At 48.6% G+C, this 27778-nt stretch overlaps 1 protein-coding gene and 2 long non-coding RNA genes across 4 annotated transcripts; 2 read left to right on the forward strand and 1 right to left on the reverse strand.

Annotated features, from left to right (window-relative positions):
- Positions 1 to 267: 267 nt before the first annotated feature.
- Positions 268 to 6073, forward strand: LOC134487015 (uncharacterized). Its single transcript, XR_015621246.1, has 3 exons — positions 268 to 400; positions 4077 to 5044; positions 5790 to 6073. It is a non-coding gene; the product is annotated as an uncharacterized LOC134487015 (long non-coding RNA).
- Positions 3002 to 18151, reverse strand: LOC148006109 (uncharacterized). Its single transcript, XR_015621245.1, has 3 exons — positions 17838 to 18151; positions 4560 to 4678; positions 3002 to 4201 (listed from the first exon to the last, which is right to left on the reverse strand). It is a non-coding gene; the product is annotated as an uncharacterized LOC148006109 (long non-coding RNA).
- Positions 18152 to 25752: 7601 nt separating this feature from the next.
- Positions 25753 to 27347, forward strand: Id3 (inhibitor of DNA binding 3). Of its 2 annotated transcripts, NM_013058.3 has the most exons (3): positions 25753 to 26111; positions 26227 to 26309; positions 26826 to 27347. In NM_013058.3, exons 1-2 carry the CDS (start codon positions 25812 to 25814, stop codon positions 26284 to 26286), a joined length of 360 nt encoding a protein of 119 aa, NP_037190.1. In that variant the 5' UTR covers positions 25753 to 25811; the 3' UTR covers positions 26287 to 26309; positions 26826 to 27347.
- The last annotated feature ends 431 nt before the right edge of the window (positions 27348 to 27778 follow it).

Here is a 27778-nt window from a genome sequence, read left to right on the forward strand (position 1 = left end):
AGCTCAGAAACTTCGGGAGATGAAAAAAGCCAAGTGGTCCTCAAGCAGCCACCAGAGAAGAGGGTGCCCGGAGCCCATAGGAGGGGGTGCCGGGTTCCATCTGTGCCCCAGATGCAAGCAGTGACTGAGGCGCGGAGTCAGGGGCTGAGGTGGCCGCAGCTGTGGAGGGATAGATGCTCTCTGAACACAGGCTGTTCGTTGTCCTTGTTTGGAATTTCCTTCTTGACGTAAACGCTGTGAGTCACGGTCTTAACACTTGTCTCGGTTGCACAACCCACGGAGATGATTGCAGACGCTGTCATGCCTCCCGCCAGCCCGGTTTCAACGGTCACGATTCCCTTTCTCTGTCCCGGACGTGAGGGATTTCATTTGGAACGATGACAGAGCAATACAGGAAGAGGTGAGCCTAAGACCTCGTGTGCCACTCAACGGGCCTTCATGCTAATCCTCTGGATCAGCTCCAACAGCTCTGTCAGCACTCCTCCAAAACCCAAGCCGCCATCTTTGCCCTAGTGCCCCTGATGAGCAGAGAGTCAGCCAATGGTTAAATCTATGGCTTCTGGATTAGCTGGGCATAGGTCAAGCTCTGCTGTGTGATCTCAGGAAAGACAGTATACCTCTCTGAGCCTGTTATCTTATCCGTAAAATGATGAATAGTGGGTAAAAAAAGAGAAAAAGAAAAAAAAAAAGGTGAGGTGGGCCTTGTGAGTCCTGCTCTGAGGCCCTCCAGGCAGTTAATAATTGCTGGAGAGGGAAACTCACACTCCTCAGTGATACTGGTAAGGTAACCTTACTCAAGTAATTAAGTGTCCCCCATATTCATTTCAAGCAAAGGGCTTTAATAAAATTCCCTGTTTTTTTTTTTTTTTTTTTTTTTTTTTTTAAAGACATCAACATAGGAGTAAGGGTTTTTAGGATGAGAGGGTTTCTGGAGTAGTGGGAGCTAAGAGAGAATAGTGAGGGGTCGAAATACGTTATGCGTGGATAAGATTGTCAACATTTTTAATTTAAAAATTGTAAAAATGGGCTTGGGGATGGTAGAGCACATCTTTAATCCTGGCAGAGGTAGAGGCAGAGGCAGAAGCAGAGGCAAGTGGATCTCTGTGAGTTTGAGGCTAGCCTGGTCTACAGAGTGAGTTCTAGGATAGCCAGGGCTACATAGAGATACCCTGTCTCAATAAACAAAAAACAAAAAGACAAACAGAGATTATCGTTGGGCCTTTCCCTTTTGGTTTATCTCATTGCTTACTTATTGGTCCCCCTGCAAATGCCGACCTCCATGAGCGTAGAGGTCTGACAGTGGATTTCTCCTGGATGTTCTCAAAGCGTGGCGGTGTGCAGCACATAAACTGGGTTTGGTTGTATGTGACAGTAACCCCAGCTGTCTGGAGAGACAGGAGAATCAGAGACTCAAACTATCTTTTGCTACATCACGGGTTCAAGGACAGCTTGGCTTACTTGTGACCTTGTCTTTAAAAAAAAAAAAAAAACAATCATTTGGGTCAGAACTGTCTGAGATGGAGGAGCTGGGGAAGAGGCCAGACTGGCAGCTTAGTTGAAGGGATTCCCCCAGCTATTTCAGCCTGAGGCTGGGGCTCAGGCTGGAGACTTTCATACAGATGCCTGCTGCCTATTGCAGCCTTACCTCTCTGCCAGGGCTCAGGAATCCCTGATCTTCATAGGGAATCTTGCAACTCATTTTAAGTCTTGCCGGGTTTTGGTCAACTTCTTGATGGGTCCCAGAGCTGATATAGATCATTTTGTGTTTGCTGTCTGTCTCTGTCTCTGTCCCTGTCTCTGTCTCTGTCTCTCTTTCTGGTTGGTTGGTTGGTTGGTTGGTTTTCAAGACAAGGTTACATAACCTTGGCTGTCCTGGAACCCACTCTGTAGATCAGGCTGGCCTTCAACTCATAGATAATCCCTTGCCTCTGTCTGGCGAGTGCTGGGATTAAAAGCATGTGCCACTGTACCTGGTCCCAGTTGTTTTGCTCTTTAGGAATGCCACTCACGTGACCACCAGGGTTCTGCGTCCTGCGTCCTGTTCTGCTTACTCACAGATATAGAGATCACGGTGGTAGTCCTTGTCTAGCAAATCTCTATAAAGGTGAGCAAGGGTCACCCACAGTGCAGGTGGCCACACCACTATGGGGTCTCCCTGTTCTCCTGTGGGACGATATTCTTTTCCCTGCTCAGAGAGAAGAGCACCACCTTCCAGCCCGCCTTCACGTCCTCAGGTACCAAGGACTTGTGTATTTTTGAGTCACAGGAAAACTTCATGACGCTTTCAGACATAGCTACACTGGATGCCACTTTTCAAGAAGCAGAAGAAGGGGTTGGGGATTTAGCTCAGTGGTAGAGCTTTTGCCTAGCAAGCGCAAGGCCCTGGGTTAGGTCCCCAGCTCCGGAAAAAAAAAAAAAGCAGAAGAGAGTCCAGGAAGTGAGCCACAGAAGACACAAGCCACCATAGCTGCTGCCAGAAGGCCATAACAGATTGTGCTAACATTCGTCTATTTTAGTTATTACAGCATACGTGTGCACATGGCATGTGTGTAGGCATGCTCAGCACGTGTGTGGAAGCAGGGGGACAACTTGTTAGAGTTGTTTCTTCCTTCCATCTGCAAGTGCATTCTGGGATAGAACTTAGACCACCATGCTTTGCTCCCAGCACTTTTACATGCTGAGCCACCGGGCTCGTTATTTACTGACTCTCTCGTATACCTGTGAGTGTTTTGCCTGCACACATGCAGCACATGTGTGCCTGGTACCTGTGGAGGTCAGAAGAGGACACCAGATTCCCTGGAGTTACAGATGCCTGTAAGCCACCATGTGGGTGCTGGGAACCAAACATGGATGCTCAGAGAGAGTAGCATAGGGGGTTGGGGATTTAGCTCAGTGGTAGAGCGCTTGCCTAGGAAGCGCAAGGCCCTGGGTTCGGTCCCCAGCTCCGGAAAAAAAAAAAAAAAAAGAGAGAGAGAGAGAGAGAGTAGCATACACTTTTAATTGCTGAGCCATCTCTCCAGCCTCTTATTTTATTGTAATGGGATTTAATTTGTATCCCATGTAAGAACAGGGGGTTCTAGAACTTTCCTTTGTCACAGAATGTGTTGTTCCCACCCTAGGTTTCATAGGAAGATCCAGTCCCTAGAAAAGAGGAAAGCAGAGGCCTCTGGATGCTAGAGGGAGCGGCTCAGGTGCCTGCTCAAGGGCCCTGTTGCTCTCCTGAGCTCCTGTCTCCCAGCTTCACCAACCCCAAGTCCTTCCATAGATCCCTAGGACTTGGAAGAATTCAGCTCAAAAATCACTAGACAAGAGCCACTCTCTATGGTTCCTCTCAGAGCACAGGAGCCACGGGGCACGGGGAGAGGCCGTTGTTCCCAACTTACAGATGAGGGCTCTTCATTGAGTCAGAGTCCAGCTGCCTCCCGAGGTCATGAGAAAGAAGGCGAGGGCAGGCTCGGGGCACAGGAAGTAGAGCCGGCCAGCTGGGAGGCTGCAGCGGGCGCGGGTACTGCGGCCTCCTGGATGGGCCAGTGACATCACAACCCCAGGAAACAGCTGCCCACGAGGTCCTCTCTGTCCCTCATTCCTCCTCTGGGAAAACCGGCCACCAGCTGTTACGGTGCTGTCCTTACTCTGGCTTTTCCTAGATTGTCCCCCGAGCAATCCATCATCCTTCGGAGTGGCGTCCACTTGCCCTCTGATGATCCACTACGTGCGAGACTAGTATCCCTGTGTAGCACAACTCACAATTGTGTGTCCTCCGATGTCATTGCATCGGGGGAGGAGGGGGCAGGACTGTTCATTTCTCCAGTGATGGAGGGTTGAGAGCAGTGGTTCTCAACCTGTACCCCCTTGTCGGGGGGGCCACATATCAGATTTTACATTATGATTTGTAACAGCAGCAAAATTATAGTTATGAAGCATCAATGAAATGACTTTATGGCTGAGGGTCACCACCACACCAGGCGCTGTGTTCTAAAAGGCAGTTGGGAAGCACTGATTTAAGGGGGTCCAGGCGTATCATACAGGTTCACCCAGCCTGGCTCTGTCTGACGGCAGTGTTTCTTCCCTTTCAGGAGCTAGCGTGTTTGATCGATGCAAAGTGGTTTCTTCATGCGTGGCAACGTGGGGCCGTGAATTGCATGGCCAGTGTCTTCTTTGCTAGTAACACCAGGCCTGCCATCCAGTCTGTCTTAGGGGTCTGTAAAGACAGAGGATAACACGGAGGCTCAGGGGAGCCATAACAAGAACTACAGATTTGGAGTCGGCAGGTACCGAGACCCATCTGCAGTCTCCAGAAATAACCAACACAAAAAAGAATAAGCCATGAAGCCTGGGGTGGGGCGAGCAGGAGCATGCATCAACCAGCCAATCAATCGACCAACCAACCAATCAATCAATTAGCCACTAACCAATCGATAGCTACTTACTAGCCATTCACTGTGTACAAGTAGCTTTAGGAGAAAATGTGTATTTGTCAAAAAGCAGGAAGGAGCTGGGAGATGGCTCAGTTAGTAAAATGCCTGCTACATAGGCACGAAGAATCGAGTTCAGCTCACCATCCTCCATCTGCAATCCCCATTTGGTGTGGGAGAAAAGGGCGCAGAGGCAGGCGGTTCCTAAGCACTTGATAGCCAGCCAGTCCAGCCAATCAGTGAGCTCTAGGCTCACCGAGCCCCTACATCAAAATATAAAGTAGAGTGTGATTTACGAAGGCATCCAGTGTCAAACTCTGGCTTCTAACACTCATGGGCACGCGCGTGAACAGGCACCTAAATGTATGTGCACACGTGATCACGCACACACATAACGTACACAGTATCGGAAAAGCCCGACCCCTAGTTTTCGAGTCAGAAAGAGCTCACATTGTATCTACCTGTCAGTGCCTCAGTTTCCCCATCTGCAATGTGGCAGAGTTAATACTGTCGACCTCCCAGGAGTGCTGCTATACCTTGAGTTACTTAAGCCTCCACTCAGCAAAGTACTTGGACTTTTCCCATGAACAGGAGCCATGATCCGTAATAAGGAGCTAACAAGATACCAGGTATTGAAAAAGCATCAAATGCATGCCAAGCCCTGTCCCTGCCCCCTGTGCATGTCCCCTGTCCCTTGATTTGTAAGTTGGGTAACAGGCAGACCTATGTAGAAGTGAGGTCACGGGGCAGGGTGGGCTGAAGGCCGGGAGCTGTGCCTCCAGAGAGCAGGGAGGGTGTGGCCCTGCCAGTCTGCGCATGTTTCCTACCGGAAGCAGGGTATGAATCAGATCCCACAGGACCTGTAAAAAGAGAATCAAATATGGTGGCTCACACCTACGATCTGAGCACCTAGAGGGCTGAGGCAGGAGGATCGCTGTGAGCTTGAGGCTAGCTAAGCTAGATAGCAAGGCTGTTTCCAAGCAAAACAAAGAAAGAGAGAAAAATAGATATTTGGGCCAGATGGTGACCTTTTCAGAAAGGTCCTGAGCTTCTGCAGGGCAAATGAGCTTCTGTAAAAGTGAGAGGTTTTCTAACTCTAAAAGAAAAAAAGGAAAAAGCCCCGAGGGTAAGTACAGAGGAGAATGAACTTAACTGTGTCCTGATCATTTGCATTTCTTTCAGTGTTGCTCCAATTTGGGTGTCATGTTTTATGCAGGGAATTTCCTATAGTGAATAGTCTCATATATTCATATATATATATAATGTAATTAATTTTTGAGTTAGGGTCTCACAATCTAGTGCCGTCTAAGTTAGAACTCACTATGTAGATCAGGCTGGCCCCAAACTTACAGGAATCCTCCTACCTCTGCCTAGGGAGTGCTGGGATTACAGGTGTGCACGACCACACCTTGGCCTTAGGTATTTCCGGCACATGTGGAATTATGCATACAGTAAGCATTCAATGAGTATTTTGTTGAATGAATATTAATCATATCACCACCACCACCACCACCACCACCACCACCATCATCATCATCATCATCATCATCATCATCATCATCATCACTGTCATCATCGGGCAGTGTTAGGAACGGAACCCAGGATGGTTCATGTGCTAGACAAGCGCGGTGCCCATTAAACTACACCCTCGGTTGACAATTTACTTTATATTTATTTCTTTTCTTTTCTTTTTTTTTTTTTTCGGAGCTGGGGACCAAACCCAGGGCCTTGCGCTTCCTAGGTAAGCGCTCTACCACTGAGCTAAATCCCCAGCCCCATATTTATTTCTATTTTACATAAACCATGACGTCTTAAACGGTATGCTAAATTTCATGCTTCCTTCCTGGGACAAGAGGAATATGTATATCGGAATATGTATATCGTCAGGCAAAGGCAGACCCCGGGCACAACTGGAAAAAGTGGTTGGAATGCCCAGTCTCAGTGCTGTTAGGACAAAAGCCACACAAAAGCCTCCAGAACCTGAATCAGACACAAAGGCTGAAAACTGCTGGGCTGTGTGGTTCTGAACTTGGTCAGCTGAGGGGAGGCGGGTGCAAAGCCTTTCTTTAAGCAAGCTTGCAGTCGGAGGCCTGACACTAGAGGGAACGGGAATTCACGCCTCGTCTTCTGCTTGGAGCCCTTGAGGTCTCTGCACACTGCCCTTGCCTTGAGATAAGAAACTGGGCGGTCTCTTGAAGGTTTATTTTGTTTCTGGAGCTGCCAGATCCAGTGGGTGGATTGTGTCTTGAAATAGAAGCATCTTAAAAGGCCTGTGAATCATTCCTCTGAGCTGGTTTGCCTGAGAGGTTTCATATCCTGTTCTCAGATATACCTTGAGCAATGGGTGTGAGATGTATGTGGTGTGTGTGTGTGTGTGTGTGTGGTATGTATGTGATATGTGTGTAATGTGTGTGTAGATGTGATATGTGTGTGTGGTGTGGCATGTGTATATGTGGTATGTTGTGTGTGTCTGTCTGTGTGTGTCTGTGGAATGTGTGTGTGTGTGTGGTTTGTGTGTGTATATGTGGTGTGTGTGTGTGGTGTGTGTGTGTATATGTGGTGTGTGTGTGTGTGGTGTGTATGTGGTGTGTGTGGTGTGTATGTATATGTGATATGTGTGTGTGGTGTGGCATATGTGTGTATCTATGTGTATGTGGTGTGACGTGTGTGTGTGTGTATGTGTGTGTGTAGTGTGTGGGAGTGTGTCTGGGTGTGTTGTTTTCAGGCCTATTTGCTTAGGATTTGATTTTGAAACTTTTACTTTCTTTTAATAGCTTTTTTTTCAAGCTGGAAGAAGTTTTCAAATGTTTTTTTCGAGAAAGTTCAAACCCTCTTAGAATGACTAAGGCCCTGGGAGGAATTTGGACTTTGTGAGGGGAATTTGTATCCTCGGTGAATCATCCAGTTACTGAGTTCAGCAGAGAGAAGGCCTTTTGAAAGGCTTCTAGGTTAACCCCTCATTGTGCAAATGGGGAAACTGAGGCCTGGGGAGGGAAAGGAGTTCTGCAGAGGTCCCTTGGCCTGTCAGTGGCAGGGGCAGTGCAGGCATGAGTCTAACTCCCAGGGAAGCTTGGGTTGCAGGGAGCTCATGGGAATCCTCTATCTGTTTGGTGGGCACATTTTTAAAATCAGAGGCAGAGGAGCACAGACTTCAAGGGGTTGGTGGAGAGGGACAGCACAGGACACATGCAGCTATGGCATCCACGTTGTCAGTTAACTCCCTGGGATCCTGTTAGGCAGTGATTTCAAAAGGGGGACATTTGACAAAATCAGAGGTATTTTGGTTTGTCACAGCTTGGATGGGGGTTGCTACTGGCATCTAATAGAGGTGGAAGCGAGGATGCCTTTAAACCCCCTAACACACACAATAGACACAGCTGAGTTGTCCGCTCCAAATGTCCATAGTGTTGGGGCTGGGGAGAGGTCTGTGTGGCAGAACTTACCCTCACAGTGCCTCGGCTTCCTTTTGTATAAAGGTTGTAACATGATAATCATTATAAGATTAAATAAATGAATGTATATAGCTCACTTAGAACACTGCCCTGAATATAGTAAATATTGAATGAATCATTTAAAATAACACACACACACACACACACAGAAAGAGAAGCAGGGAGCCTGGCAGTGGTGGCTCACGCCTTTAATCCCAGCCCTAAGTAGGCAAAGGCAGGGTCTCTGTGGGTTGGAGGCTAGCCTGGTCTAACAGAATGAGTCCCAGTACAGCCAGGGCTACATGGAGAAACCCTGTCTCAAAAAACCAACCAAACAAACAAATACCCGAAAAAGTATCAGGTGCACACATGTAATCCCGGCACTCAAGAGGCAGAGGCAGCAGGGTCTCCAAAAATCTGAAGCCAGCCTGGGCTACACTGTAAGATTCAACCCAGCCTGGGCTACAGAGAAGACCCTGCCCCAAAGAAAACACACAAAGATGACTAACACCAATAATGAGACCCAGCTTGTGCTGATTCACAGAAGATAAATGGAAGAATTATAGTTAAAGCCTGTGTTCCCTTTATTGTGTGTGTAGGGGGTGGGGGGATGGATATTGTCATTTTAAGGGTACAATAGATAAAGGACTGGAGATCTGCTGGGTGGTGGGGCCCTGTCAGAAATGGAGGCACATTCAAGTAGCATCCTAGGCCCCCCTAAGTTTTGCCTTTTCAGATAGACTGCCTTAAATTTCACTTCATGTTTTATGATAAGGTGATTCGAACTTCCTCAGCAGTTCAACTCAGGTCTTTTATAATAGCTCACGATGAACTCAGTCCCCTCCTGACACATAGCAATAATGAGATCAGAAGTAGACTCCCGAGGGCAAATATAGCTGGTGTTCAGAAACAGGCAAAAGGCAACGCAGATAGGCACGTGGCTGCCAGACCATCTGTCCTAGTTAGGGTCACTGTCGCTGTGAGGAAACACCATGACAAAAAAGCAACATGGGGAGGAAAGGGTTTATTTGGCTTACACTGTCACATCACTGTTCATCATTGGAGGAAGTCAGGATAGGAAGGCAGGACAGGAACCTAGAGGCAGGAGCTGATGCAGAGACCATGGAGGGATACTGCTTACTGGCTTGCTCCCTGTGGCTTGCTCAGCTTACTTTCTTATAGACTAGCCCAGGAATGGCATCACCCACAGTGGGCTGGGCCCTCCTCCATCAATCACTAATTAAGAAAATGCCCTACAGACTTGCCTACAGCCTGATCTTATGGAGACATTCTCTTAAGTGAGGTTCACTCCTCTCGGATGACTTTAACTTGTGTCAAGTTGACACAAAATTACCCAGCTCAACACCAGTCGTTCCCTCAGAAAGATGGCAAGGCCTGAAAGAGGCCTTCAGTCTGGGAGGATGGCCCTGGGGCCTTGCACACCCCTCAGGGCCCGCATCTGATCTTCCTATCTTGAGCCTTGATGCCCTTTTACCCAGTCTGGGAATGTTCCACGCTGTCCACTTTAACCCTCTAATCTTATTCTCAGCCAGAGGTGAAATTCCTGCACTGGCCACTGATGGCCCAGCTTACTGGAACATTCCTCTGTGCAGCCCCAGGCCTCATATCCCTAGAACAGTTTCTCAGCATGCCTCTGCTTTGCCTGGGACCCCCTTTCCAACTTTTCATTGAAATATTGGAGGGTTAAGTGGTTAAAGCATTTGCTACATAAGCGTGAGGACCAGATTTCAGATCCCTAGAACCTGGGTAAAGGCTAAGAAAGCTGAGAGCTGGTATTCCGGTGCTCAGAGCTTGGAAACCAAAGACCCCAGGATTATGCTGGCTACCCAGGCTAGCTTTATCTGTGAGCTCTGAGTTCCTTTGAGAGAGCCTGCCTCAGTGAACAAGGCAGAGGACTCCCAACAGTCAACTCTGAACTTCCATATGCCTGTGCACATATATGCATCCACATTGACACACAAATATGCACCCATACTTATGCAAACACACACATACACACACACTTTCACATGCAGAAGAAACAACAAACAAAAATTTGGTGCTGCTTCCCAAGCATTGGAAGTTAGGCACGTTACACACAGCATCTCTCCTGGCTGAACACTCTTTATGTCTTGTATTGAGTTTCCATTGCTGCTCTAACAAATGACCCCCACCAGAAGACGGCTTGAGATAACAGTACACGTTACAGCCCTGTCAGTTAGAGCACAGACTTGACCCCACTGGGCCAGAATCAAAATGCCAGCGGAACCACACTCCTTTCTGGAGGCAAGTTAAAACCTACTTCCTGACTTTCCTGGCTTCTAAGTTGGCCCCTATGCCTTGGTTGGTGGCTCTCTCATCAAGAGCAAAGAGGTGGCATCCCCTCCCTCTCTCCAATGCCCCATTTCTCTCCCCGACTTGTCATATGACACTTGAATTGTGCAAAATGCCCCGTCCCTGATAAACTGATGAATGGCCTTAGTTTTTTGTTTTGCTTGTTTGCTTGGTTGGTTTGGTTTGGTTTTGGTTTTCTAATTGCCTGACTCTGCTTCCTCAGTGCTAGGATAAAGGCAGGCACCACCACTGGCCGAATGGCCTTAATTCTGTCTGTAAACTAATGCCCACTTGCCGTGTAGATCAATAGACATGAGTTTCACGGCAGAGCTCGTGTGAAGGGTTGCTCTGTAGCCCACTACATTAACCTACACAAGGAGCGCTGAAGACCAGACCAATTCAGAGAGCAGCCCATGCTCCTCCTAAAAGGAGCAATGCTACTCACTTAGTGTGATGTCACCGGGCATGACAGCAGGCTCGGTGTGACCAGGTGTGACCGGTATTTCGGGTAAATATAGAAAGTCAGACTTTTAGGTGAAACATTCTAATTTTGAAATCACCGTGAAGATAAGACGAGAAAAAAGAAAGGGGGGGGGGAACCACATCAAAACCAACTCAGGGGCTATATCTGATCCTCAGCCACTCAGGTGTATTCTAGGGGCCTCTCGTGTCTCACCGGCCTGGGTCAGAAGATAAGAAATCACCCAGTACGTGCCCTGGGGATAAGGCGCCAGCTGAGAGCCTGGAGGTAAGAGAGGAAACCAGTCAGAAGCACAGTGGGCACCTGTGGGGATGCCTCAGGGGAAGGCTGTGAGGGAGAAGGGACCAACCATCTCCCTGAGGGACCAGCCATCACCTGCTGTAGGAATCAGTGGAGCATCAAAGAGAACAGGAACTCAGGTTGAGGTCAGCCTGCAGAAATCCTGCAGAACAAGGTGGCTTCGGGCCTCGTGGCTTCAGAACAAACCAGGCAGACCCATTCTAGTAGCCGCACACTGGATTCTTTTCTTCCCTGAAACCTTAGCTGCCCTACAGCTGGGGGATGGCGGGCATGGGCCTGCGAAGGAAGTTTTCCACCCTACTTATTCCTTTATTTATTATTTGTGTACGTGCACGGCTGCATCTGTACAGGGAGGGAGGAAGTCAGGGTTGGGGCATCCTTCTTAACTACTCTCCACCTTATCTTTTGAGAAAAGGTCTCTCACTCAACCTGGAGTTCGCTCATCCTGCTAGACTAACTGGCCAGCCAAACTTGGGGATCCTCCTGTCTCCACCTCTGTGGCACTGGGATCAATCTCATCTGGTTTTTTCTTGTAAGTTTCAGGGTTCTGAACTCATGTCTTCGTAGTTGAATGGCTCATACTTAAGCAACTGAACTATCTCCCCAACCCCCACCTTAATTCTGCCTGGTTAATTTTTAGTACTAGCGATCAAACCCAGGGCCTTCGACAGGATAGGAAAGGCCTGTACCACTGAGCATACCCCTGGCCCAAACTTTCAATTTTTTGTTTGATTGGTTTGGTTTTGCTTTTTAATTACTCTTTATTTATTTGTTTATTTATTTATTTTTGAGGTAGGGTCTCTCTGTGTAGTCCTGGCTGTCCTGGAACTCACTCTGAGGACCAGACTGGGCTGCAATTGAGAAATCTGCCTTCTTCTGCCTCTCAAGTGCTGGGATTCAAGGTGTGCACCACCACCTCCCAGCTTTTTTAATATTTTGAAAAAAAAATTTTTTTTCTTTTCTTTTTTTTCGGAGCTGGGGACCGAACCCAGGGCCTTGTGCTTGCTAGGCAAGAGCTCTACCACTGAGCTGAATCCCCAACCCCATATTTTGAAAATTTTGAACCCAACAACATTATCACGTACTTAAACATTCATGGGAATCCTTTTGTTCATTAAGAATATTTACTTATTTTGAGACAGGGTCTTACGATGTAGCACTGGCTAGCTTGGAATACATTATGTAGACCAGGCTGGCTTTGAACTCACAGAGATCCACCTGCCTCTTCTGCTCCAGTGCTGGCATTAAAGGCAAGTGACACTACTATATATGACCCCAAAATATTTTAAATGCCATACTTTGCATTAGAAATAAAAACAAGGGCTGGAGAGATGGCTCAGTGGTTAAGAGCACTGTCTGCTCTTCCAGAGGTCCTGAGTTCAATTCCCAGCAGCCACATGGTGGCTCACAGCCATCTGTAAAGAGATCTGATGCCCTTGTCTGTACCTCGTGTGTATCTGAAGACAGTTACAGTGGACTTATATATAATAAATGAATAAATCTTTAAAAAAAAAGAAATAAAAACAAGATTGATGTTCAGACGATGGCTGCCATCCTTTTATGAAGGTGGTAGGTGTGGTCTCGTGGCAGGATGGCCTAGGAAGGGGAATCTGCCCATTGACCAATCACCTGCTGCCATGGCTACTCTTTCCTCATCCCCATCTTCCAAGGCCTAATGACCCAGGTTTGTGTCTCCAGAGATCTGTTCTCCTGCATTCTGACTGGAGGGGAGCTAAGACCCTAGAGGAGTCGCCTGACTTGTCCCTCCCAGGCTGGAAGTCACTTACTTCACCTCTCCGAGCCATTTTCCTTGCCTGTAATATGGGAGGGAAGTGTTACCTGCTCCACAGTTTAACGTGTGGGTTAAAGGGCCCAGAGTGATAGGGGACAAGGCCCAAGGAACTGAGATGTAAGGTACATGGCAGCTTGTGACAGGGTGACAGGCAGTGTCCCCTTTCTGAGCTGTAACAAATAATGGCTAAGGATAATAAAGGCATAACTGCCAAAAAGTATTTCCTCCTCCCCCTCCTCCCCCTCCTCCTCTTCCTCCTCTCTCCTCTTCCTCCCCATCCTCTTCCTCCTCTCTCCTCTTCCTCCCCATCCTCTTCCTCCCCCTCCTCTTTTTCCTCCTCTTATTCCTCCTCTTCTTTGTCCTCCTCCTCCTCTTCTTCCTCCTCTCCTTTGTCCTCCTCCTCTTCTTCCTCCTCCTTTTTCTCTTCTTTTACCCCCTCAGAGTCAAGCTCTCAGTCAGGCTGGGTGTGACCTTGTAGACAGAGGTTATCCTACGCCTTTGTCTCCTCGCGGAGGAAAAGCTTGTATCACTATGGACAGCCTTTTCTTTTGTTTCCTATGAGCTTTATTGAGCTGCAATTTACATAAGATTCCTCTGCTTTAAGTCCATGGTAATTTTTCTTGCATCTGCTTTAAGTACACAGTAAATTTTTTGCATATTTTACAGAGCAGTGTGACTAGGTCCACACCAGCTTGAGAATATTTCGTCATCCCCCACAAACCCGGTTCCCATTAGGATTCACTCCCCAGCCCCAGACAAACACCAATCTACCCCGGGTCTCTCTAGATTTGCCTTTTATGGGAATTTCGCATAAGTGGAACCATACATTATGTGACCCGGAGAGCATTTCCCCTCACTTAGCACGGTTTTGGAGGTCTGTCATGAGGCTGCCTGTTTCAGTAGTTTTTAAGGGCTGAATAATATTCCATTGTGTGACTCCATCATACTTGGGGGATGTAGTCACCCATTGTGAACATTTGAGTCATTACTGCTTGGTGGTTATGGGGCTGTGGCAATGAACGTCCTTACAAGTCTGTGGATGTGCTTCTGTTTCTCCAGGTATCCGATAGCTGGGAGGAGATCGCTCAGTCACATAGTAAACTTGGGTTTAACTTAAAAACAAACAATCAGCCTTTTCAAAAAGTGTGTGTATGTGTGTGTGTGTGTGCATATGTGTGTGCATGTGTGTGTGCATGCATGTGTGTGCATGTGTGTGTGCGTGCGTGTGTGTGTGCATTCACATGCATGAGTTTATGTGCACCACATGTATGTAGTAACTGGAGTTACAGTCAGTTGTGATCTGCCTCCTATGGATGTTGGGAATAGAACACCATGTCCTCTGGGAGAGCAATGAGCACCCTTAGCCCCCGAGCCATCTCCAGCCCCTTGCCCGTGTTTTGTTTGTTTTAATATATTCTGTTTAGCAGCGTGTGAGACTTTGCTGCGAAAATTAATACAAAGAGCTTAGGGTGATATCGGGTTATAGGAGCCGTTAAAAACGCGCAGCTAATATTAATAAGCTTTTCTTTTTGATTCTTTATCCCCCACCCCCAGTTTTAAATCCTAAACTGAGGATTTCCAGCAGGTCTAGGGTGAGCCCTAGAAGAGCGTCCAGTGGAAACAACAGATTTAGAGTGCCCCAGTACTGTTGCTTCCCTCCCTGAATAAAACAGGTCTCTATTTTCCCCTCCCCTCCCCCTTCCCTGTCCTTCTCCCTCCTCACCTCTCTCCTCCCTTCCTCTCCTCCTCTCCTCCCCTCTCTTCTTCCTCGCCCTCTGCTTCTTTTTTCCATAGCTGAGGATTAAATCCAAGGTCGTGTACACGCTGGGCAAGAGCCCTACCACTGAGCTATACTCCCCAATCCAATAAAGCGCAGCTCATCCTGACAGTCACCCGAACCTGTTGGGACCCTTTTTCTTTATCTGTTAAGATGCCCTTTAGCCTGTCTCTCAAAGTTCTCCAGGTACCCCACCCCCATCTGCTTACCCAGTCGTGATTGGTCTGTTCTCCCCTTGACCCCTGTCCATTCTGTCTGATGAACTGGCCCTCATGGCATCCTGTGTCCACCTTTCCTTCGCTTCTCATGTCAAAATACGAGCCGTCCTCAAGGCTCAGTGACTGGTAATGTCCACCAGCATTGTCCAGTCAGTAGCCAGGGTCCTAGCTGACCACTCAGCCCCTGAAATGTGACTGGACCAAACTGAGACAATGCTTGGCTCTAAAACACTTGCTCATCCTAATGACTTACTGTGAAAAAATAGCATTAAAAAAAAGAATGGTTTTTATATCAATTATGTTTGGAATAATAAAGTCAGATGGTTTTTTTTGTTTTGTTTTTTTTTTGTTGTTGTTCTTTTTCTCGGAGCTGGGGACCAAACCCAGGGCCTTGTGCTTCCTAGGCAAGCGCTCTACCACTGAGCTAAATCCCCAACCCCAAGTCAGATGGTTATTAAAAACCAACTTCACGCTTGCTAAAATTACTTATCCGTTCATCTATTCGTTTATTTTTATCTTCTTGAAACAAGTGTCCCATGTAGCCCAGGCTGACCTTGAACACCTGGTGTAGCTAAGAATAACCCCAAATTCTTGATCCTCCTGCCTCTGCCTCCCAGGTGTTAGGATTACAAGTTTGTGTCACCCTACCATGATGTCCTCTTTAAAAGACAACAGAATTCCCTATTAATCTTTGATTTGCTAAGAACAGAACACAGGACCTTCTGCGGATACTCTACATAGAGGGACAACCCTCCCCCCAACCCTGGCCCTCCTGTATAGTCTTTTAAATGTAAAGTTACATATGCGGCTCACATTTGTGGTTCATATGTGAACAGGGAATGTTTACTGTGCACTTGCAGAGGTCCGAGGACAACTTTTAGGTATCCTTTCTCTTCCTCCATCACGTGGGGGCTGGACAGCCATCTCGCCAGCCATATTTCTCACATTTTAATGTCTGTTGCCTTGCGTGCTTGTATCTGGCACAAGGCTCAGCATACTCCCGTGTGGGGTGGATGTTGTGACTATCTTTTCTTTACAGAGAAGGAAATCCAAGGGAGAGGGTGACCTGGCCGAGGTCACAGATTCCAATTTCAAGCCTAAGCTGCCTGACTCCCAAACCTATCTTCTCCAGTGGGGCCTTGTGGCCCAGGATGCTATCCAGACTGCCTAGAGCTGGGGTGGACTTGTTCCTTAGATTAGACCAGCTAAGAGTGATAATGAGTCCGTTAATCAGGGCCCAAAAAGAATGCTTGCCTTTCATACAGACAAAAATGAGAAAACTGATTAATATGAAACACGTATATCTATTGACCCTTGGGATGTGTGGGTAAAATAAAAGGCTGAGGTCCCGTAATCTGAGGGAGCATATTATATTCCAAGGATGGAGATTGATGCCCAGGGAGGAGGATGGCTTTACCAAAGGCTCCACTCTGCTGGCAGTCCTTGGAGCTGTGTTTGCAGAATTCCCAGCTCAGACTCCTTGGGGACATCAGTCTTTACTGGGAAGGTTTCTGCCCTCAACCACCTAGAAGCCCTTTTCTTGACCCAGTCCTTTCTTTCCCTTTCTCCCCTTCCTCTCCTTAGGGACTAGAGTGAGGAAGGTCACAACCCACTTCCCTCCAGGGTCCCAAAGCCACCATCCGGTGCTGAGCCAGGAATCCCCTCAGAGACTTAAACAGCCAGAGGACCCTCTGCTCCATTTCTCTCTCGACTTAGCTGACTCGGTTTCCCCAAAGCGTCTTTCCCGAGATTGTCTTAGACTTCCCAGCTCTGCCCCGATCTGCTCTCACTCAAGGTGAGGAGGTGTTGAAACAACCACCTACCTCCCCCTGTGCCCTCTTCCCAGCCCTGTCCAATGAAGCAGGAGAAACCGCAACAGAGACACGCTGAATCCATCAAACCCCCGAACCCAGGAAACCACAGGCAGAGGCTGAGAAGGCGCCACTGAAATAGAGGCGCGGAAACAAAGGCTCAGAAAGAATGTCCCGGACAAAGAAGGAGGGGGAAAAAAAAGGATGTGCAGACTCGGGGAAAGGCCTGGGAAGAGCGACGAATGGAGACAGAGATGAGGGAATCTAGAGATGAGAGAACCAGAAAAGAGAGCAGAAGGAAAGATGGAAAAGTCAAGAGTTTGAAAAAGGGGGCGGACGATGGGGACAGCGCTGGCAGGAGACCCAAGCGAGCGGGGCCGGGCGCGGGTCCCAGGTCCCCGGGGGCGGACCCTGCTGGCGGCGCCTGGCCCCGCTGCGGCCGTCGGAGCAGCCACATTCCTCCGGGTTTCCCACACATTCGCCATCAAAGCGTCCCCAAAGCCCCAGCTTTTCCCGCGCCCCTCCCCCGCCACTGGCTGGAGAAGCTATTTTTCACCCCCTCCTGGTCTTTAATCTGTTGTGGGAAAAGAAAGCGGCTTTTGTTGAACGAGGGGCTGCTCGGGGGGGGGGGGGGGCGGGGAGGAGGCGCGGGCGATTGTGTGTCCCGCAGCTGCGCGCCAACGCTGGGGTGGGGGCTGCCGGGGTGCAGGCCGAGCTGGGGTTCCGGGGAAGGTGGGCCAGGGTGGTAGGGACAGCCTGGTCTCGGGGTAGAGGCCAAGTAGGGTCTGCCCATGAAGGTGTGCTAGGGCTATAGGTTGTAGAACAGCCAGGGTACGGTGTGCTCGCAGGGAAGGTGGCAGTGAAGACAGAATGGAGGAAAAAGCTACCAGAATGCCATTGGCCAGGTTGCAAGAAGACGACTCACATTGCCTGGACACATAGAAGTCTGGAGCTGCAGCCCTGCCAAAGACTGGGCGCCATTAATTTGTTTGGTTTTATGGTGCTGGGGAGAGCACCCTGGGTTCCTTGTGTGCTGGGTAAGCAAGCATTCCACCAATAAGCTACGCCCTCAACCAGACAGCTTGCATTTAAATCCCGCCCATCTGCAACCCTCACCTGTAGCCCAGACACACTCAGGGGCTCTCACATCAGAATGGGACAACACATGCTGCTTGACCCCAAAAGTTCTGTGAGTCTTCAAAGGGGTTTCCTTCGAATTCCATGCCCACAGCGTAACTTTGCAACCCTCACCGTTCCGCCTTGCTCAGGTCCCCTCACCTCTTGTAGCCTCCGTCAATAACGAGGATTGATCCATGCTGATCCGTGTAAAATGCCTGCTCAGTTAGGTTTGGTGGGACACGGACTGTAATCACAGCACTTACAAGGCCGGGGCAGGAGGATGGAAAATGTAAGGACAGCCTGGGCTACATAGCAAGACTCCATCTCATAAAACATAAAGAAACAAATGAGCTGTCAGCCCATGACTGGCACTCAGCAGACGCCTTCACCACAGAAGTCTGCTTGGTGGTGCACTATTATTCTGGAGCAGTGTGGCCTGCAGGAGGCTTCCTGTGGGCCGCGGAGCAGTCTCTGCCTTCTGGCACTCCAGCCTTTCCAGCCCTCTGCGGAGCTGGGTGGGGGTGTGTATGGGGTGGGGTGGGGGTGGGGGTGGGGGTGGGGTTCTCTTTCCTCTCTGGCAGGGTTGACGGTGTTGCTAGGCCCATTCCTCCCTCCCTCCCATCTCCTTTCCCCAGCAGCTTTTGAACTGGTGCTGGGCCTCGGGCCAAAGCAGGACAATGTCTGGGCAGGGTGGACACTGCTCTTCAAGGTCTTTTTTGTCTTCGTCCTTCCTTGCCATGGACTCTGGACCTCACCATCTTTCTGAGGCCTTTCCTGAATCCCCAAACTCAACTATCTGCTGCAGGGAGCATTGTGCTTGGGAGTCACAGAACCAAAGGACAACCTGAATTTGAACTTATACAATTTTGTTTTAATTACTGCTGGAAATCAAACCTTACAGCCTTGACTCCGCTGTTGTAGAGTCACTCTCTCTCTCTGCCCAACCCCCACCTCCCAGGCCCAACATTATTATTTTTTTTCCAGAGCTGGGGACCAAACCCAGGGCCTTGCGCTTGCTAGGCAAGCGCTCTACCACTGAGCTAAATCCCCAACCCCCAGGCCCAGCATTATTAACTTAAGGCTGCAGGCCAGAACCTGGTGATGTATGCTATAATCTCAGCCCTCAGGGAGCAGAGGCAGGAGGATCTCCACAAGTTGTAGGCTAGGCTGGTCTACATATGAGTTCCAAGCCCTCAAAAGAACAGTCAAAATAAAAACAAATCCTATCTCTAAGTAGTGTTATCCCCAAAGTACTGATGATACTGAGGGTTGATTTGAACTCAATTGTCATTCGTGTGTGTGTGTGTGTGTGTGTGTGTGTGTGTGTTCGCTTTGGTAGCACATATACTAAAGTTGGGACAACACAGAGAAGATGATAGTCTTGGCCTCTGAGCAAGACTCACGAGTTAGTGAAGCTTGCTGTATTAAAACTTCTTTTCTGGGGTTGGAGATTTAGCTCAGTGGTAGAGCGCTTGCCTAGCAAGCGCTAGGCCCTGGGTTCGGTCCCCAGCTCTGAAAAAAAAAAAAAAAGAGAGAAAAAAAAAAAACCTTTTCTGTTAGCATGTGAATACATGATAGAAGGCTATGCGTGCCACATCACAAGTGTGGAGCTCAGAAGGCAACTTTGTAGAATTGATTTTCTCATCCTACCTTCACGTGGGTTCCAGACTGAACTCTGTTCAACCGGTTGGCTCAGCCAGCGCCTTTATCCATTGAAGATTTTTTTTTTTAAAGATGTATTTATTTATTATATATAAGTACACTGTAGCTGTCTTCAGACACACCAGAAGAGGGCATCGGATCTCATTACAGATGGTTGTGAGCCACCACGTGGTTGCTGGGAATTGAACTCAGGACCTCTAGGAAGAGCAGTCAGTGCTCTTAACCGCCGAGCCATCTCTCCAGCCCTGAAGAATCTCACCACACTCACTTGTGAACATCCTTCTGCCTCTGCCTCCTGAGTGCTGAAACTATTAAGTCCATGTCACCAGGCCTTGGCCTGAAAGACGTGAAGCTGACAGAACTTATAAGGGACACAGATGCGTGCAAGGTCACACTGGGCTACTTAGTTAGACTCCATTTCAAAAACACCTCAACAAAACAGATATCTCACACAGGGCAGGTGCTCAGAAAATAGCTCCTTCTGGCTTACCCGATGCCGGAAGCAGAGCCAGCCCTGGGGCATCCAGTGACTAATTGTTTGGTGAAGTGAGGGGTTAACTTTAGGGTGCTATGGCCCGACTAAGTGTAGCCCAAAGATGGAAAGGCAGTCCAACCCCTAAATTTAACAGTCGTCACTGTGTAACTTCTGAGCAAGTATCGTCCTGTAAGGGGAATGGTAATGGAGGTGTAGATGTGCGTGTGTGTGTGCGCGCGCGCGCTCGTGCGTACATGTGCTCTTGAGTTCTGTCCCTAGCACCTAAATAAATACACCTTCTCTGTCACCCTACCTAACGGGCCCCTCAATTTGCTTTTCTCTGGTGGAACACAACCTCCTCAGGTTGCTCGTCGCCAAGCCTGAGGACCTGAGTTCAATTCCCCTGGAGGGAGAGAAACACGTTTTTTGGCTTCTGACCACCACACATTCACCACGGTGTGCGCACACACATCCATGAAGACGCGTGATAATGATAACTCCCAAGAGTTCGTCTGGAAAGGTGGAAGAGAGTGAATACTCGGTAGAAGGACAGATGTTCTGTAGACAGGATGAAAACCTTACCCTGACCACCTCATAGCTATGGCGCTGCACACAAGCACGTTCGCCGCCCTGAGCCTCTGTAAAAACAAAACAAAACAAAAAAACAAACAAAACAAAACCAACAGAGATTAGGTAAACTGTCCTTGGCAAACAGGACTCAGCAAGGCAAGGACAGCTCTGAGTGTTTCTGAAGTGTTTAAGGGGCCCTCTTAGGGGCTGGAGAGATGATGGCTCAGCGGTTAAGAGCACGGACTGCTCTTCCAGAGGTCCTGAGTTTGAATCCCAGCAACCACATGGTGGCTCACAGCCTTCTGTAGTGAGATCCTATGCCCTCTTCTGCTGTGTCTGCAGACAGCTATAGTGTACTTATGTATAATAATTAATAAATAAATCTTAAAAAAAAAAGGAGGCCATCTTAACAGGACCCCCACCCTCCCATCTCCATCTTTATAAGAACTTAGATCACCCTCCTCTGTTGTCTTAGTAATGCCTACATTTCTGGCAACCACTTCCAGAGGAAGACTAACTTCCAGAGGTACCTTGGATCCCACCAAACATATCATATCGCATAAAGGTCTCGACTTCCCATCCTCTGTCACCTCTGGTCCTCTCAGCTGTCAAGTGGTAAATATAATTTTAAACAGTTGTATGCAGCTGATAAGTGACAAAGGGTAGCCCAAGTGAGATAAGATTATAAGAGGGGGTGGATAGCCTCGCCAATGCCAGGATCTCATGGGCCTTCCTTGTATCTTCTGGTTCTTGTACTTTGGTTTGAATTTGCTGAGGGGAGCAGGGACAGGCTCCCGGTGTGTGGCTGGAAAGCTCCCAGAATATTGTTAAGGCCGCTTTCTGAACAAGTAGGTAGATATCAGAGAACGCAGGGGTCGGCAAGATGGCTTAGTATAAAGGTGCTCGCCCTGGACCCAGAGTAGAAGGAAAGAACCAGACTCCCAAAAGTTGTATTCTGACATTCTCAAATATGCTGTGGCATGTACACATTGTGGCACATGTGTGACCACACTCACATACACATGCACCTATTACACAATTAAAAACAAAACAAAACAAACACAGCTTCTGAGAACCTTGAACCCACATACAGCATTAACATTTATGAGAACTGGGGCTAGAGGGGTCAGGGAGTCAGGGGATCAGAAGGGCTGGATCTTGGCCACAGGGCAGTCACAGACATTCGACATAAGCTTGGACAAGGTTCTAAGGTCACCTGGATCCCCGCGTCTACACATGGAGAATAGATAGCTAGGTTGACAGAAGCCCAGTTTAAGCAAGACATCTGCAATCCTCATCATCATGACATTGACTTTGAAATTCACAGCCCAGAGACCACCACGTCTTAAATTTCTAAAGACGAAACGGTAATAGTTTACAGTTCTGCCAGCTCCTCAAAAAAAAAAAAAAAATCAGCGAGCACAACATTGGCTTTTTTTTTTTTCTTTTTATAATTTTGGCAGAGAAAGATGCAGTTCCTGGAAATGCTTACGAAATGATTCCTGACACTAGGAGGAAATAGTTAAAAGAGGGGAAAAGGAAAGAGAAAAGTTATCTGTATACAGATAGAAAGGAGGAAGGTGGAAAGAAAAGAGAGAAAAAAAAAGGACTAAAAGAGAAAGGGGGGCTTTAAAAGGGCCCCAATTCAGGGGACGTTATCAAGGTCTCAGCATCTGCTATTCACAAGCCGCTCGCGGGCTGGGGTGGCGCAGGCCCCGCCCCTATCTCGGGTGTCCGGCGCTCATTGGTGGGAGAGGCAGTCGTCGGCCGGTGACTGCCCGAGGAAAGGTTGCCTGGGACACGCATCCCTGTGTGAACGCATGACGTCCCACCCTGGCGCCAGGCTGTCTGGGGCTGAGTCTTAGATCAACACAGCTGTGGGACCCGGACCCACAGCTGGGCAAAGGAGCGGATTCCTCAACAAAAAATAGGATTGTGGGAAAAGTTCTGAAACAAAAACAGCGCAGACAAAAGCCTTAATGACATCCTTTCATAAAAATAAAAAATGCAAGAGGGGGGAAAAAGCTGGTAAAAGGAGCAGAACTGGGAACAGAAAGTTCAGAGGCGTTTGGAGTAAGAGGCTGAGGCCCCGCCACCTCTAAACAAGTTGCAGAAGGCTGGGGCGAGCCGGTCAGTCTGCTGTGCAGGGAAGAGAGTCTTTGGGGTTTAAATTCTATTCAGTGATCCCAACCCGGCTGAAACCCACTCCTTTCAGACTTAGACTCTTAGGACAGAAAAGACCCTTAAAGGTCATTTGCTCCCCGCTTCCCCTCCCCACAAGTAAGGTCCAGGAAGAAAGGATTTGTGTTCGAAGGTAAGTTATGGCGTGGAAAGGACAGAATGCGGCTTGATAACCCCACGGCACCTTTCTGCCCTATCCCACGCAGCCTAGGGCCGTTTCGTCCTGGAAGCATTACGAGGAGATAATAAATGCAATGAAGGTATTTACAAACTGTAAACCCAGTGAATCCGCTATCCAACCCTGAGGCGACGGAGGTAGAAATGGAGGACTTGACAAGAGAGAGTGGATCTGGGTGGGCTAAGCACCTACCGCACAATCCTATTTTTTGTTGAGGAATCCGCATCTGGCCCCATGATGACAGAGGAAGGAGTGTGCCCTTCTCAGAGAAGAGCTGTTGAAGATTCTTTTCTTCTTTGAGACAGGGTCTCACTAGTTATTCCCTGGCTGTCCTGAAACTCACTATGTAGACCAGGCTGGACAGGAACCTCACAGCTCTCTGCCTGCTTTTGCCTTCTCAGCACTGGGATCAAAGGCCTTTTTTTTTTTTAAAAGATAAATTAGGTCAGAGCCAGGTGTAGTGGCGTACCCCCTTTATTCCCAGGACTTGGAATAAACAACCTCAGAGTTTAAGGACAGCCTGATCTACACAGAGAGTTCCAGGACAGCCAGGGTTACACAGAAATAAAAAAAATGAAAAAATAAAATTAATAAATGTAAGGTAAATAAATAAACAAACAGGGTCAGTTTCACTAGCTCCATTTAACAGGCCTGAAAACTGAGGCTCAGAGAATAATTTATTCCAAATTCACATAGTTAGCGAAATAAAACAAGTTAAGTTTTGAACATAAGTCTGCCAGGCACCGAAGGCCATGATTTTTCCAGAAGCTCCTGACTTGACTATTTTGCACACACATACAGAAGTCTTCAGGACACCCAAAGAAAGGATCCTCTGTTCAGTTTTCAGGAGTCCACACAGCCATGGAGATTTCCCTTCCCGTGACCAAATCATTGGCATTTAACTTCTTCAGCATATACAGCTGCCTTGTGTTTCCCCAGGTTAGATTCTTCTGTGTTATACTGAAAATAGCTGTCCTTGAGAACTTTAATATTCCCAGGAGAGAACTTTTCAGAGGCATCTTTCTTGGAACACAGGGGCCTATGGTATGATTGGAAAGAAGGGAGCCTCAAGACTGACTCACCTGTGATGTGATATGGGACCTGTTTTATATGCCCTGTCCCAGCTCTGTGCTGGCCCACCCTCCTTGTCCAACTGTCAGACAAGCATCTGGAGTTCTGAGTCAGAAAGTATTTATAACGATTCTTTAGTGCCGTCCCTTTCCGTCTCTTTCTGTCTCCCTCTCTCTGTCTCTCTCCTCATACAGCTAATCAAAGCCAGGGTATCTGGGTTTGCTCAAGATTATCTGTAGATAACCAGTCAATAGCAGAGCTGTCCGATTGAACCCAGGGCTCTGGTTCCCTAGACCGATGTCCTTCCAACTATTGGAACTGTCCCAGCTCAGAGGTCCCATTGTCCTGCTGATCAGTGCCACACACTACTGAACACTTAATTGTTTCCTGTGTTAATCTCGTCCCCAGACATTGTGAGATTCTTGAGAGCAGGGGCCTCTGTTTCATGGGAAGCAAACTCCATAAATATTTACCAGGCTGATTGATTAAGAAAGTAATCATGGCTGCGAAACCCCACCTGTTCTCTTCCAAGATGGAAACCAGGATTTTGGAACTGCAGAGGCTTCAGGGTCTGGGAAGCGGAGGCAGGCAAAGAATGGAGTGCACTGTCCTTTTGCAATATGGGGTTTGCCTGCCTGCTGGCTCCTCTCCTGCTCTCTCAGATGGTGACTGAGGCTACTTCAGCAGGACTAGGAATAATCATGTCCAGGTGGCTGCCCTTCCGAGCAGAAAGGGACAGACGTGGGGCGATGAAGTTGCTATCGTTTTTTTTTTTTTGGTTTTTTTTTTTTTTTCTGCACAGACTGCAAAGTGTGCAGAGGGAGGGAGGCTGTGCAAAAAAAAAAAAAAAAAAAAAAAAAAAAAAAAAAAAAAAAAAAAACCGAGGACGCAGAAGTTAGACTGCTGACCCATTTGGTGCATGTGTGCCCATGGAGGGAGGGGACCTTCTCAAAAGGGTTCACGCAGCAAGCATTCCTTCTAGTCCCCATATTTGAAAGCTTGTCCTAAATCCTAATCAAATTCACTTCCAAAGCACAACAGTTCCTTAAGGAGTTCATGGTGCAAAAGATCCATGCTTTTTCTTTCTCCATGGAAAACGATTGGATCCAGGCTGCTTTCTTCTCTCTTACCCCCTTTCCCCCTGTTGCTCAAATAAATAGTGTTCTTTGCTCAAACCTCCCCTTCCCTCCTCCTTCTGCAATCTCAGCGCCTAGCCCAAATCTGTTTTCTTCATTGTAACCTCAGCTTCACCGCAATTAATTTTTTCCCCCTCTGGTCACAAGATAATTCCTGACGCCAGTGAGTCTGGAGGTCAGACGAGCAGCAAATTGGGGAACAAGGCGGCACTAATTCCTTACAAGTTTCTCTTGAAAATTCTTGAGAGAGAGAGAGAGAGAGAGAGAGAGAGAGGAGAGCAGAGAGAGAGAGAGAGGAGAGAGAGAGGAGAGAGGAGAGAGGAGAGAGGAGAGAGGAGAGAGGAGAGAGAGAGAGAGAGAGAGAGAGAGAGAGAGAGAGAGAGAGAGAGAGAGAATTAGTTCTTTAGTCGTTCAAGGGATTTATGATCTCAGAGCTGTGGGTTCGAACCAGTATTGGACAGGGGGGAGGGGATCTTAAAGAACTTGGGCGCCTCCAGAAAAGGCAAGTTCTTAAAAGTTAATGGTTTTAAGTGATTTTTTTTTTTTCAAATCTGTGCTGGCTCGAGAGCCCCGCCTCTCCTCGGTATCAGCTCTTCCTCATTCCGCGCACCCGAGGCTCAGCGGTCCTCGGCGTCCGACCAGCCAGAGGAAGCCTGTTAGCAATTTAAACCCACTGTGAACGCCCAGGGCCGGGGAGGCGGTGCCCAGGGCGGGCGGGGGTGGAGCCTTGGCGATCTGTTTTGAATAAGGGGGTGTGTCCTAGAGCGGATTCTATAAGAGCGGCCCGCTGCAAGCGTGCGCACAGTTTGCTGCTTTAGGTATCTTTTTCTGTTCTTAAACTTTGCTCTCCAACCTCCAACATGAAGGCGCTGAGCCCGGTGCGCGGCTGCTACGAGGCGGTGTGCTGCCTGTCGGAACGTAGCCTAGCCATTGCGCGAGGCCGGGGTAAGAGCCCGTCGGCGGAGGAGCCGCTTAGCCTCTTGGACGACATGAACCACTGCTACTCGCGCCTGCGGGAACTGGTGCCGGGAGTCCCGCGGGGCACTCAGCTTAGCCAGGTGGAAATCCTGCAGCGTGTCATAGACTACATCCTCGACCTTCAAGTGGTTCTGGCAGAGCCCGCGCCTGGACCCCCGGATGGTCCGCATCTCCCGATCCAGGTACGAGAGGGAGCTAGACCAGGCTCATCTGAACGTGCGGGCTGGGATGCTGCGGGTCTTCCCCACCGCGTCCTCGAGTACCTTGGCTAACTCGTCTCTTATCCTTCTTTCACAGACAGCTGAGCTCACTCCGGAACTTGTGATCTCCAAGGACAAGAGGAGTTTTTGCCACTGACCCGGTCGTCCTGGCACCTCCCGGTAAGTTCTCCTGACGGGGAGCGGAGGAGGAGGAGGGAGGCTTGCATGGGAAATCCTGCCTTTGACAGAACATTGTAAGGCTTAGGGTTCAATCAGTTTAGGGAAAGCCTAGCCACTGAGAGGCAAAAGACTTATGCATGATCACTTAGAATAAACGATAATAAACGACAGAACCAATGTCAATATCACGTGCACTCCTAAGGCACGCTGTCTCTGCTCATCCCGGGTGGCCAGAGCCTAGGGCAAGTGGGCCCGCGTCGCGCCAAATGAACCTTTCAGTAAAGGCTCATAGGCCCCCCTTCCCACTAGTGTTATTTCCAAGCGGGAGGGGGAGTGGTGACTCCGCCTGTGGTCCTTTGGCGCCAACTGGGTGGAGGCAATGTGGGGCGCGGAGTTATCAGCTGGAGGTAGAGACCGAGTTTCCTCCCTGGCGCCGGCCAGTCTGCGGCATCCTCCGCCTGGGCGCGCTCGGCGGAAACTGATGGCTCCCTCGCTCTTCTCTCCTCCCCCGCCCAGAACGCAGGTGCTGGCGCCCGTTCCGCTTGGGACCCTGGGACTCTGGGACCCTCTCTCCAGCCGGAAGCCTGAGGGGCATGGATGAGCTTCGATCTTGCCACAGCCCTCTTCATTTACCCTGAACTCATGCCTCGAGGCTGGACCTGGAGCCCGAGAGCGAAGGACTGAACTTGGGTGGCCTGAAGAGCTAGCTAGCACTCGCTGGTCAGCAGCTGGGCAACGTCACTCTGTCCCCACCCTGACTCAAGTCTTAAAAAGACTGGCTTTTTTCCGAAAATGGGGTGTCGAGAAGGGTGTGGGGGGTACACGAGTGGCTGCCCTGCACACACTGCCAAGGCAGCATAAGAGCTGGTCTTCTGGTTTCCTTGGAGAAAAGCTCTGTTGCCCTGATTATGAACTCTATAATAGAGTATATAGCTTTTGTACCTTTTTTTTACAGGAAGGTGACTTTCTGTAACCATGTGATGTATATTAAACTTTTTATAAAAGTTAACATTTTGCATAATAAACAATTTTTGAACACTTTGTGTATGATGTCTTACGCCATCTCCTAGGAGCTTGGGACGAGCAGATTTTTGCATACCCTTTTTAGGGGTGAAAGTTCCCAGGTGAAGCTGTGAGGGGGTCGTAGGGGGTGGCTTGGTAGGAAGGGCTCGAAGTAGGAATCCCCAAATACATTGGAGGTTGAAAGTAAGGATCTGTGATCCTACTCTAAATTACAGAAGCCTCTACTACAAATCAACAACTTTGAGTTTGAGTTTTTTTTTTTCCCCAGTCCCTTGAACTCTGCAGCAGCGCTTAGATGCTGCAAGTTACTAGGCATATCTTCCCAGCTCCACGGTGTCAAGTATGGGGATGAACCATTTCGTATGTGAATAAACTTGGTAGGCCTGCTTCCACTTCATGCTTCCTGGTCTGGCTTACCCCCAGCCTTCAAAACTTGGAAAAAGAAA

This window comes from Rattus norvegicus, chromosome 5 (genome assembly GCF_021556685.1).
Source record: "Rattus norvegicus strain SHRSP/BbbUtx chromosome 5, alternate assembly SHRSP_T2T, whole genome shotgun sequence".
NCBI lineage: Eukaryota > Metazoa > Chordata > Mammalia > Rodentia > Muridae > Rattus > Rattus norvegicus.

Excerpts from the sequence above, each read along its gene's own strand:
- Id3 (NM_013058.3), top strand. The coding sequence starts at position 25,812 with ATGAAGGCGCTGAGCCCGGTGCGCGGCTGCTACGAGGCGGTGTGCTGC. Across the intron at positions 26,112-26,226 it reads GTCCGCATCTCCCGATCCAG|ACAGCTGAGCTCACTCCGGA; the intron begins GTACGAGAGGGA and ends CTTCTTTCACAG.